The following is a 12,534-nucleotide window of genomic DNA, read 5'->3' as shown; positions in this document are numbered from 1 at the left end:
AGGGCGAAAATACCCGTTATTGACATTGCTTTTGACCATGCTAGCAGATATAACCAAGGGCAACTTCGATTGATAGCCACCAAAGGCTTTGTTGTATCAGGTATGTGGGAAACCACTTGGGAGAACAGTCATGGGCGCTGACTGGGGAGAAGATCCATCTACGTGAGGGAGCTCCAACTGCACATCAGCTCCATTTAACTTTGACTTTATATGTAGTTTCTACAGGTGCCAAACTCAGCCATCCCACCTTTCCTGAGCCACAAGCCCCTAGGATGAGTCTTTGTTCCATGTTGTTGGAGAGAGACAACAACAAGAGCAAGAAGGGGACAGAAAAGGTTGGGGATGACTGACACCAGAAGGAGCTGCTTTCTCTCTGTATCACAGATGGGTGTGCACTAGAGCAAGGTGGGTTGCAAATGTTTCACTGGAAAGTGAAACGAGAAACACGTCACGGGTTGGAATTAGAGAAGAGAGACCTGCACACCCATTGACATCAGCACACACATCTGGACTGCTCCTCTGGCCCAAAACCAGGTTATGTGGAAGGGGCAAAGCTGTGGTCAGTGCAGACATGATGGCTGAGAGCTGAGAGGACCTCCCCACCTTGCTTGGGAATACCACAGTCTGCTTGCCTTCCAAAGCAAAGGCCTCAGCTGGGGTTCCTGTCCAGCCCTGAAGACCTACAAGATCCCAACCCGTTACCTAAAGGATCAGCTGTCAGCTACTGCTCAGCAGTGTCCTTTCTGGGTGCTACCTCTGGAAGGAAACATGATCACACGTACTAAGGCAGGGTTGGCACCTCTTGGGGTTTGATCTTTCTGTTAGATTTTATTTATGGTAGTGTATTTAAGGCAAAGGAGACATCCTGGTTTCCCTTAATTGCACATCTTCTTCCAAAGTTGAAGATAACCATCCACTGGAGGAAACAGCTCTTGTCCTAAGGCAATATCCACCCACATCTTCCCCTCCTGCCACCGCTCATTAAAATGGGATATGCCATTGGCTCTTATTTAAGGAACCCACAATCCCACAGAAGGGCCTGACCTCCGCATAGGGGATGCTTATATGACCTTTGGGCAACTGCATTTTATACCTGATTGCTGCTTCCAGTCTGCCTGACAGACCCACAGATGGTATTCCTTCACTTTTCTGCTAGATACCTCTAAAAAAAACCACCGACAGCTGTCCCGGGGGCTTCAAATATCCGTTTCTCGCAGCCTGCAGCAGTCTGTTAAGTCATAGGTTTGATAGTCAATGGTTTCCGTGAAGTCATGAGGGATCCCGATAGAGACAGACTCCACCTCTGTCTTGTAAGTGGCTGTCACCCCTCCTTTGCTGGAGCCACCCCGGATTTTGTTAGAAAGGCTGTTCATCTTCTCCTTCAGCTGGGTGGATGCTGGTTTCTGGAAAGGAGTGAGCATTTTCCAGCCCTTGAAGCTGAGTGTTCGCCTCTTACTGGCTCTCTCCTGCAAGGAGGAGTTAAATATGAACGAGCTATTCAGCGTGTTAATCTTGGGCCTCAGGTCCGTTTCAGAGTCTTGCACCGAGCTGTTCATGGAGGCCCCTCGCCAGTGGTGGTCGTAGACGCGCCAGATGGGTCGTCTTCTCCGGTGGCATTGGCACTTGAGCAGCCTGATGAAAGCTCGCTTGAACTCTTTGCTGGAGCACGGGTAGATGATGGGGTTTACACAGCTGTTGAAGTATCCCAGCCAGAAGATGACCTTGAAGACAATTTCGGAGGGCTTCAGAGATGGGAAGAAAGAACCTTGGAAGAGATTAAAAGAAATATGGTCAGAGGAAGGGGAAGGGTATGGCAGCGCAGGGTAGCAAGGGTGGTGGTCAGCCCAGTCTGGAAGAGGCGACAACTGCATAAAAGGCTGAAGGTGTGACTCTGCTATTAGGTCCTTGGCTAGCAATGCCGTTGCCACCAGAGTGAAGACCTGGCCACTGCAGGACTGCGAGGCATCAAACCTGAAGTGATAATGATGGATAATGCTATGTCTTTGGCAGGAGCCTTCTAGCCCCCATTGCAAAAGGCTCCTAGCAATGGACCCAGCACCCTCAAACGCAGCGGTGAGCCATCACGGCAAGCCCATAGAGCTTGGAGGGAGGCTGTAAATTAATTCTTGCCCGAGCTACACAAGTATGAGGGATGGTAGGGATAGAGGATTTTTCTCGTACCTGTCTCCAGATAACCCCTCCCACTCCAAATCCAGCATGCACTGTGTTTTGAAGGGGATCCACTCCAGAGGAGAAAGTCCTGGTGCAGGACCCAACAGCCCCATGGCCAAACCTGCTTGCCTCACTGTGGATTCAGCCATCCTGCTCAGAATTGATGCAGGAGATTTGCACCCAAGAGGTATCTTCCATACCTGAGCACTGGGCTGCTTTCTGAGATCCTGTAGTAGAGGCTGAGGTCATAATTTTGGGGAACAGCTTCAGTGGTCCCCCTGCCTCCCTGGTTTATCACCGTAAGGCAGCCAGGCCCTGTCCCATTCCAGATCAGACATAGAAAAGTGGTGTTCAGCTGGTTTGCATTGATCTATCTATCCTTGGTGCCTGCCTCTTCCTACGTGTTGCACTGCATGGTTCACCCCTGCAACACAAGAGGATGGATACAGCCCTGTCACCTGCCCTGATGGACGAGCAACACCCTGTCACCTCCTACAGCCATGTATTTTGGATCATCAGTGTCACACACTCTCTGTTCAAATTTGCAGTTATGCTAAGATGGACTCTTGCCGTGGTCTCAGGTAATATCCACCACTCCAAGCTTGTGCCTGCTGCTTGAAAACTCTTTTGTCCACCTATTTATGTTTTTGTGCTGGAGGTTCCCTGTGGTTTTCGTGGTGAAAAAGCTGGAGATTTTTTTTTGCAGCCAGAAGATGTCAGTGTTGCTCCCACATGGCCCCATCACTTAGCATTCCCCACTCAGATCTGAAATAACTTTCTGACTCAGCCTTAATTTCTTTTAATTTTAGCTCTGGATGACAAATCGTACCGCCATGAGACTGAGCGTTAATTTGTATTTTAGTAAATAACATTATCTCTGGGTATCATTATTATTTTCCCTGTGCTCAAAAGTCTGGTGTCAAAACAGTGAAACAGGTGCCAGGAGCCAGAAATTCGGGACTGACACTACATAAAAGCTCCCCAAACTGCTTAATGGAGAAAAAACATCATCCAGGAAACCCAGAGCACTGGTTTCAGCAAAGCTTTCTTTCACCCATCCCTAAAAGTGCAAAAACTACAGCCAGACTCAGCGTTATGTACATAGGCCACTCCATCATGGGGCTGCGGGAGAATGGACAGATCTCAGCATTTTCTGATGTTGGGCAGGGAAAGCACAGATGCAGCCATGCAGCTTAACTCTCTGCTGAAGGCCAACCCAAGTTGTAGGGCTGGAGTACACGCTGGCTGTCAATATGCGCTGAAGGAGTCATGGAATAAGGACAGTAAACAGGTCTGGCATCTCTGTGCTGGAAAGACCCGAAGTCTTCATGGAAATGAGTGGCATTTTCAGTTTAATGAGCAGCCGCTGGTGTTGTAGCCTGTGGTTTTGAACAGAGCAATAATGCCGGGGTTAGGTTTTGTAGAGGCAATGACCCCACCTTGGTTGTTTTTGACTGAAGGGCTTTATTCTTTCTGGGAGAGTGGTGCGCTTTCTAAGTTGGTGCTAGGCTGCTGGAATCACCACATCCGATTCTAACCACAGCAGACACACAATCCCTGAGAGCTTAGCCAGGAGATTTTAAACACCCCAGTAGTACTGGGGACAATCCCCCTTTGCATTGTACGTAGCATCTCCTGAGCAGCCTGGTCTAGTGGAAGGTGTCTCTGCCCATGGCAGGGGGTTGGAACTAGATGACCTTTAAGGTCCGTTCTATGATTCTGTGACTCCTCTGTTCTCCATCCGACCATGGCTTTGAGCCTTCCCCTTTTCTTGCATTGCCCCCAACCCACTGCCCTGGGCCTACAGGCTCCGTTTGATGCTTTGGGCAGTACGGATCAGTGGTGGCTTTCCGAGCCTGGCATCCATTCCTCTCCTCAACCTCAGGTCTTGGCAATCACAGATGGGCCTGTTTTTCTGCCCAGATTCCCCCCCACCTCTTTCCATCCTGCCCAGGGACCAACCTCTACCCAGAGCCCTGTGCTCTCTGCAAGGTGACCCCTGGCCCTCAGCCCTGAGACATTGCGTTGTCCCAGATTGACACTGCCATAGCTCAGTGTGAATGTTTGGGTCCAAGACAGGTGAAGGACTTCATTAAGCATATAATCCCGCTCATTCCCTTGTCAGGGAAAGGCTTCATGCCTCAGTTTCCCCACGGGAGAAAGCAGCTAATTACCATAAATTCTTTCACAGTGTTGCTATGAACCCTGTTTGCAGCGCACACTGGGTTCTCAGAGGAGCTGCAGCTTTATGTCACAGTTTTTAACTTTAAGAGAGAGGAAAAGAAAACAAAAAGCTATGGTAACAAAGCAAATAAAAGCAGGGTCTCTTTAGAAATGAGACTAGTAATTACTGCTTGAGCCAGGCTGCTTAAGAGATTGGTGCTTGCTTAAACAGCCTGATGGTTGTTAAAATAATAACTTATATCCAGTGTTTAATGGTTCATTGCACAATGCAGTTTCTGTACTTCATGCTTTTGCATCCACGTAAAGAGTACAAATTGAAAAGAAAGAAAAAAAGCTATGAATTCTCTGAATTTCAACTTTGGCTGTTTTTCACCCACTAGAACCTTGTGTCCATCTGAAGACAAGGGGCTCATTACCATCCTCATTACCATGCAAATAAGCGTGCCCCTTGGAAGAGGCGCGTACAGAGTGCATCCATAGTTTCCTCGTTTGATCACACTGGGATGAACAGAACTGGGCAGGGAGTCTCCAGAACAGGTCCTTGGCTGCTAACTTCGTACATGCTGGAGCACCAGACTCTCTTGATAGGCACTGGGAGGCTGCACTTAAGGAAGAGTTGCGGGGGTCTTATTTAGGGAGTGGGTAAAGAACGGAAGAAATCAGCTCTTGCTTTCATACACACAAATATGCAACATCATTTTGAGAGAGAGAGGCTTTTTTTTTTTTTTTTTGTAGCAGTTACTATATAGGAGCACAGGTGTTAGGATGCATGAAAGGCAGTACTGAGTAATGGACACTTGAAGAGCTCAGGAAACACAGCCCAGAAACAGAAAATGGGAGTAAAACAACATGTATAACAACACAGAGTGATGCACCAGCACTTTAGCCTGATATCTTAGTGGAAGAGCACTTTTTGATTGATCTGGCTCCGAAAGCATCAAAGCCAGAACAGGGCAATATCAAAGAACAGGAAGCCCAAATGTTGTAGGACCTGTGGCACAGTACAAGTTTGTGAAACCTGGTCTTGTTCCAAAGAGGAGCTCTTCCTACTCACTCAAAACCAGCCCTGTGGGCATCTCTTTTGGGCATCCAGCTTGACGCTTCATGGCAAAGCTTGGTGTATTTTCCAAAGCGGGAGGTGCTGACAGCTTCCTTGGGGACAACCACCTATAGGGTGGTCTTGGTGTGGTGAGCAATGCATTATGTGTGCTGTGATCCAGCAAACCCTGCTGTGCTGGAGCATCTGGAACCCCAGAGCCCTCACAGTGAGAGGGCAGTGGAGACATGACCTGCTCTGCTTGAACAGGACTGCTGCTTTTGAGGGTAGTGCTCCCAGCAGAAAGGTCTCCATCCAACCTAACCAAATCCATGTGTGAAACACAGAGACAGCCTGGGGAGTAGGGACAGACCTCTGAGGTGCCCCTTCTTCATCCTGACTGCCTACCCAGTGATGTTCTCTCTCCTGGTGGTTAGAGGGTCCTGGTTGTATCTCCGTGTAGGATGCTTCCGAGTAGGGTGGGATGCAGCTGCCTTGTTGAGAAGGTTCTGTGTTGGCTTGTAGGGATCCTGCTGAGGACTTTGTCTTCCCTAATAGACTCAAATTTTATAATAACACTGCTGGGGGGCTTGAAAGTCTATTTGGGGCCTTTATACATTTAATCATTTTATAAAAGGTCATTCCACATCTTGCAGAGTCTGAAGCCTAGTGATACAGCTGGGTCTGAGCAAGGACTGCAGACCCTCTTGTAACCCTAGACCGTTATCTTCAGGATCATTAATAAATTAAGAAAGCTGCAGGTGAGCTCAGGGAAAGGCTCCCCTGGACAGTGCAAAGTGACCGGAGTCATGGTCTAAACATGATCTGAAGACTGAATTTCATTTTTTTGGTGGTGCAAAAGTTGAGCCAATAAGGTACGTGCTCTGAAGTGAAAGCAAAGAAGGAACTTATTTGGTGTTCTTACAGCTGGTGCATATGTGTGTCTGTGCTGGATGTGCATATGTTTGTGTATACTGTGTGTGTGTCTGTGTATTTTTTTTTTCCTAGCTAATATCACCCTGCTCGTATCTTGGAAAAAACCCCATGCCCAGCTGTGGGCATGTTCCCCAATGCCGTGACACCCTGTGTTGTGTGGCTAGTGGGTGCAATCTCCCCCCCACATAGCCAAACACATATGCAATTTTTTTTTAGGTTGTTTGAGCTAGCACAATCTCATGATCTTTCCTTGTCTGCACTTCTCCACCCTGCCCTCCCCGTGACTCACTCGAAGGTGATATCACTGGATTGTTTGGAGAGTTGCTGGTCCCAGCGCTCAGCACGCAAAAAAATTAAAGCAAAACAAGAAAAAAGACAAATGCACAAATGAAAATGGACCCAGTCCAACCTAAATTCTGGCCCTGGCTCCCAGTACGCAGACAGAATCTGCGAGCAGGCTTGCTTTCTGCCGCAGTTGGCAGAGGCGTTTTTGTTTTAAAAGGTCCCTGCTTTACAGCATGTCCTGAACAGTCCATGGCGCAAAAGTGGTGCAGACGTGATAGCATGTGGGCAAAACAAAGTGCCAAAGTCATGCCCCAGTGCTGTCCCACCATGAATGGGAAATGTGAGGACCAGCAGGATTGTTCACACTGAAGAGGGGCCTCACCGGTTCTGAGTGTGGGCTTTGTGTGGGGAACGGCCCTGGACAAAAACAGCTTATGGAGAGCTGGACATTGCAGGTGTTGGTGGAATACCATGGAGAAGGTAAATACAGAGCTATTATTCACTGCCTCTTCCACTACAAGAGGCATCACAGGAGATGGAGACTAGTGGGTGGGAGGTTCAAAGTGAAGAAGACGTGTCATCTCCCAGCCTGTTGCTTCAGCTGCGGATATTGCTGCAGCAGGAAGCTGTGGATACTAAAAAATGGTTGGCCAAACTCATGGAAAAGAAAAAATCTACCATGGTGCAAACCACTCTGTTCTCGAGTTAAGAAGCTCCAGAAATCCATATATAGGATTAGGCCTGTGATGAGGACAAGTGTCCCATCACTCAAGCCTCTCCTGAATGTGACATCAAAGGTCAGGAGGGGTCTGAGGACTCCCTTGGGATGTGTCAGAGCGGCAAGGCAAGAGAATTGCAGATGATATAGGAAAAACCCTGACCTAGGAGGTACTGTAGTTGCAAAGATCGCTGTGGGCTCTCCTGGCCAAAGAAAGAGCCAGTCTCTTTGGTCTTTTCTTTCCAGCTCTCACAAACTAGATTAATTAAATATGGTCCAAATCAATCATGAGCTGCCATTTTCTGCCCATTATTCAGCTTGCATCGCTGCTTGCCAGCTCCTTCCCGGGCCCCTGTGATGGACAACCTCCTTGATGTGGCTGCCAAGCTATGCGAGAACGGGCTGGATATCAGCAAGGATTTCTGTCAATGTGTGGAACAGAGTCTCAGCTTCTGACCAGTCTTTCCCGACCTTCACCTACATCTGCAATTAACCACCTCCACTGAGCATCTTAGGCATTTCAGGGTCCCTAGAGGGTTAATACCTCCTTGCAGCTGGTGGTGTGTCATGGAGTGATGGAGGAGGTCACTGCCCTCCTAGGACAGATTCAAGAGCTGCTTGGCGTAGGGAGGAGGACAGCATGTTCACAGTGACTCCGGCGTTTTCCCTGGAGGACGATGGCGTTGGGATAACGTGTGGAATTCCTCAGGGCTGTGAGCCTTCCAGCTGACCCCATAAACAATGTCACAGATAAGCGACAGCTTCCGTCACGCCAATGCAAGCCCCGATGAGCTGCCTGTGTGCCTCTCTGTGCACAGGCATGCCTACTTGCTCCAACATCTGCACCCTGATCTGATCAGGAAGAAAAGCAGGGAGAAGCCACCCCTCCCTTGACCATTGCTGACCTTCTGGGCAGTGCTGTTTTGACCCAAGTTGATGACTGGAGAGGCCCTCCTCGAGAGCTCCTGGCAATGCCAAAGCCAACGGTGGGGTGTGCATATCTGGGGGGCGGGGTAGGCAGGGAGGGCAGCCTGTGGTGTGGTGGGGCTCAGGGAAGCGTGGTTTAGTCTGGGAGTAGTGAGGCAGTTGCAAAGGCAGGAGAGGCCAACCAAGAAAGGGTCAAGGGCTCTGAAAAACACCAACACTCTCAAGCAGTATCTCAAAGTTCAGGCCTGAGTGCAGTTTGTCTGTCAGTAAGAGAAGGGTGATGCAGCACAGCCTTGTTCTGATCATTCACTAATCTAATTCATGGTCCCTGAACCTGTCCCCTAACCTCTAGTACGGTTCTAGTGAAGTCTCCAAAGCTTTCTTTTAAGTTGCAGCACATTTGACTGAAATTGCCCTTCATTCCTCCTCAAAGCTCATATTGGAGCTTTTCTCAAAGCAATCCCATGAATCTAGACCACTTATGGGAGTCAGTTCCATGAGGATCTGAGGCATCAAATTCCTGAGGCACCAAATTTCCTGAAAATTGTCAGTCTCTGTTGTGAATCATCTAACTGAATTTAGGTATCTGAGCAGGTCCCTGGGCTTCTCTTACAGACAATGCTATTGTCAGTAGACTCTGGTGAGAATGGAGTGACCCATCTCATCCTAACTTTAAGCCTCTACTGCGCAGTTGGATCACACTAGGTCTCAGATAATTGGACCTAGACTCCTGGCTCATGGGCAACAACATCATGGGCATCCAAGGTTATTCCTGATGGATTCCACCCTTAATGTCATTGGCGTCTGGTGGTCTCCTCCTCTCTTATGAGGAGTTGCCAAAAATTCCCATGCATCTGTTTCTCTCCTGTGCAGGGCAGAACGTTCAACACTGAAAGAATTTCACCAGTGAGCCTCCCACAGTGGTGAAGGGTGACACAGTGAAGAGCCACACAAATACATCCACACTGTTACCTAAGGGGAAGACAACAAGCAGTTTCAAGTCTTGGATTGTGCACAGTGGTAATTTGCTTAGCATGGTCCAGCTAGACCTCTCCAGATAAATTTGGTCCAGGGAACAGTTCACTCCAGAGGCCATTCTAAAAAGGCCATAAGGACTTGACTGTGCAGTCCTTCAACATTGTTCCAGCAGGCTCTGTACTCTTAATTACCTCCATATGCCCCCAAGCCACATCACAGGGCATACAATGCAAAGCATCTGTTTCAGACTGAAGATCCACTCTGGTGGGCTGCCAAAAAACACCCTCTGCTCTTCCAGAGATCCGCAGCTCCTCAAGAGAGTAATTAGTTGTGGGACCACTGGGACACTGCATGGGGTCCAGGAGAGGCTTCAGGCCATGTGCTGTAAAGTACTTAGTCTGCTACAGTCTGCTCTACAGCCCTTGCTCTGGGGTCTTGTGACCATAAACTGGCTTTTTTTTTTTTTCCCTATTTTCATTTTAGCTGACCTCTAGTATTTAGCTTGGTTCCTGAGCAAGTTGTAGTTAAAATTGTCATTTACTGCTTACCGTTGGGAATGTGCTTAAGTGATACTACTACAGAGAAGTGAGGGGGCCCAAAGAAGGTTCAATATGCCAGGTTGGTTGGGAGGGCACTGACCCTTCATTTGGGGACACGCGGCTGAAAGCAGCAGCAGGAAATCCCTGGAAGATCATCACATTCTTTGCATTCTCCTTCCAAGGGCCTGGGTGTTCCACGGTAGCATTATGCACAAAGCTTTGTTGCCCTCAACTGAATACACAGGATTCCATCTTTCATTAGAGATCTATAAAGAAGAAAGTCGTGCTCAAGATAATGAAGGAATAATTAAGGGATTGTGGCCTACCACTGCAGAGCGGTTGATGTATAGAGATATAGAGCTCTGCATCTGTAGAAGCCCGAGAAGAGATTCCCTTCAACTCTGTAGCCCTGTGGCATGACAAAACCATCCCTTTCAAGCATATATGCCAGCAGGATGAGGATTGAGAGGAGTGCTGCAAACAGGGATCAAGAGGGTGCACAGACAGTTTGCGCATCAGTTCACACACAAGGACGTGTGAGAAGGGCCGTGCACCCTGCTTGTAGCCCAGGGAAGTGCTCTAGGTCTCTGCCAGGATGGTGGGCACTCATCCTCAGAGTTAAAACAAGTGTTTCTACAGAGAAAGTCCCTGAGGTGTCTGATGTTGCCACCCAGATGGAACTGGTAAGGAAGATTGCAAGGAGGGCCCGGATCCTTCTGGAGAAAAGGTAAGTACCTGCAAAAGATCTGCACAGACTGATGATCTGTTGTGTCAGGTGGCTGAGTTACAGGAAACATTTAAAAGGCTGTGCAGTATTTGAGGGGCCAAGATGGAAGATAAGTGGTTTCGGAGCCATGCTCCTGTGGTGGACACCACAGAGAATGAGGCACCTTGGACCCTGGTGACCCACAAATGCAGGACTGTGCTTCTGTTCCCACCCTCCAGCATTGCAACCAAAACCAGCTATGAAGTTTTAACAGCTGTAGACATCCATAAGCAAGGAGAAACTCTACCAGCAGCACACAGTGGATACCACAATGAGAAACAAGTGCTCGTGGCGGGTGACTCTCTGTTAAGCTGCACTAAGGCACCCATCTGCCAGCCTGTCAGGGAGTTATAAGAGGTATGCTGCCTTCCAGGAGCTAAGGTCCAAGATGTTGCCAAGAAGGTGCCACAACTTGTCGAGAGCACAGACTACTATCCATTTCTACTCTTCCATGGGGGCATAAATGACACTGCAAGCCAGAACCCGGGCAGAATCAAGGAAGACTACAAAACCCTGGGCGTGCAAGTGAAAATTATCAGTGCCCAAGTCATCTTTTCTTTCATTTTACCAGTTAGAGGAAAGGGTGCAGCCAGAAGTAGATGTATAATGCTACTAGCTTTGTGGCTGGTGACATCGTGAGGGTTTTGGCTTTTATGACAATGGGACATTCTTCAGTGGCTATAGTCTGTTAGGGAGGGTTGGGATCCACCTCTCTAGAAGAGGCAAGGGAATCTTTGGCAGCAGGCTGGCCAGCTTGGTGAGGCGGGCTTTAAACGGAAGGACTTGGGGGATGGGGTCCAAAGTGGCAACGCTCACACCATTGCAACCAACTGGAGGACAAGCTAGGCCAACCAGAGCAGCCACAAATGTTCCTTAGCTGTCCCCCAAGATAAGAACCAGAAGACCAACCACCTCAAGTATATGTATACCAATGCACGCAGCCTGGGGAAAAAACAGGAGGAGCTGGAGCTCTGTGCCCAGTCAGAAAGTTCAGATATCATAGGAGTGACTGAAACATGGTGGGATAACTCACGTGACTGGAGGGCTGTGATGGATGGCTATAGGCTGTTTTGTAAAGACAGGTAAGGAAGAAGAGGAGGAGGAGTCACACTCTGTGTTAAGAACCTGGAATGTATTGATGTCAACTGCCTTCAAACCAAGACGATAAGGCCAATGAAGCAATATTTGTGTCACTTAAGCACACTTCATGTCAACAGAACCTGCTTCTTACTACTGACTTCAACTACCCAGACATTTGTTGGAAGAGCAATACAGCAGCTCATAGGTCATCCATCAAGGTCCTGGAATGCGTAGAGGACTGTGTCCTCGCTCAACTGTTAGATGTGCCAACCAGGAATGAGGCTCTGCTGGACTTGCTGCTCACAAACCAAGAAAAGCTGCTTTGTAATACCTGGGTTAGCGATAGCCTTGGCTGCGGTGATCACAGTACTGTGGAGTTTGGGATCCTGCTGAGCACACTGAAGGTTAGTGCTAAGGCAAACATTTTAGATTTTAGAAGAGCAAACTTCAGCTTGCTCAGAGCTCAGTTGGAAGGGATTCTGTGGGAAGCTTCCATGGTGGATAAAGAAGCTAGTGAGTGCTGGGAGTTTTTCAAAACACTCCTGGAGGCACAAAACCAGTTCATCCCCTTTAAATGTGAGGGAAGTAGGTGGAGCAAGAGACCCTCTTGGCTTAACTGCGACTTCTGAATCTGCTCAAAACCAAAAGAGAAGTGTACCAGAGATGGAAAAGCAGACGAACATCCTCCGAGAACTACAAGGGCGTAGCCAGGGTGTGCAGAGATGCAGTTAGAAATGCAAAAGCTCAGCTCAAATTGAAATTGGCCAGAGATGTCAAAAACTACATGAAAGGGTTCTTCAGATACATAAACAACAAGCAGAAACAGAAGGAAAACATTGGCCCACTGTTTAACAGGAGAGGTGAATTAGTCACCAACAATGCTGACAACGCAGAAGTTCTCAGCACTTTCTCC

The 12,534-nt window shown here is 48.3% G+C and overlaps 1 protein-coding gene across 1 annotated transcript in view; it reads right to left on the bottom strand.

Annotated features, from left to right (window-relative positions):
- Positions 1-1,196: 1,196 nt before the first annotated feature.
- Positions 1,197-12,534, bottom strand: part of ADRA1D (adrenoceptor alpha 1D) — a 48,947-nt gene continuing 37,609 nt past the window's right edge. The window contains exon 2 of the mRNA XM_086464269.1: positions 1,197-1,765. Coding sequence (XP_086320395.1) covers positions 1,197-1,765 — 569 coding nt within the window. The remainder of the gene's footprint in view (positions 1,766-12,534) is intronic.

The sequence above is a fragment of the Leptosomus discolor genome, chromosome 4 (genome assembly GCF_034619465.1).
Source record: "Leptosomus discolor isolate bLepDis1 chromosome 4, bLepDis1.hap2, whole genome shotgun sequence".
Classification (NCBI taxonomy): Eukaryota; Metazoa; Chordata; class Aves; order Leptosomiformes; family Leptosomidae; genus Leptosomus; species Leptosomus discolor.
Note: the sequence above shows the minus strand (reverse complement) of the source record. Positions and strands in the feature narration are given on the sequence as shown.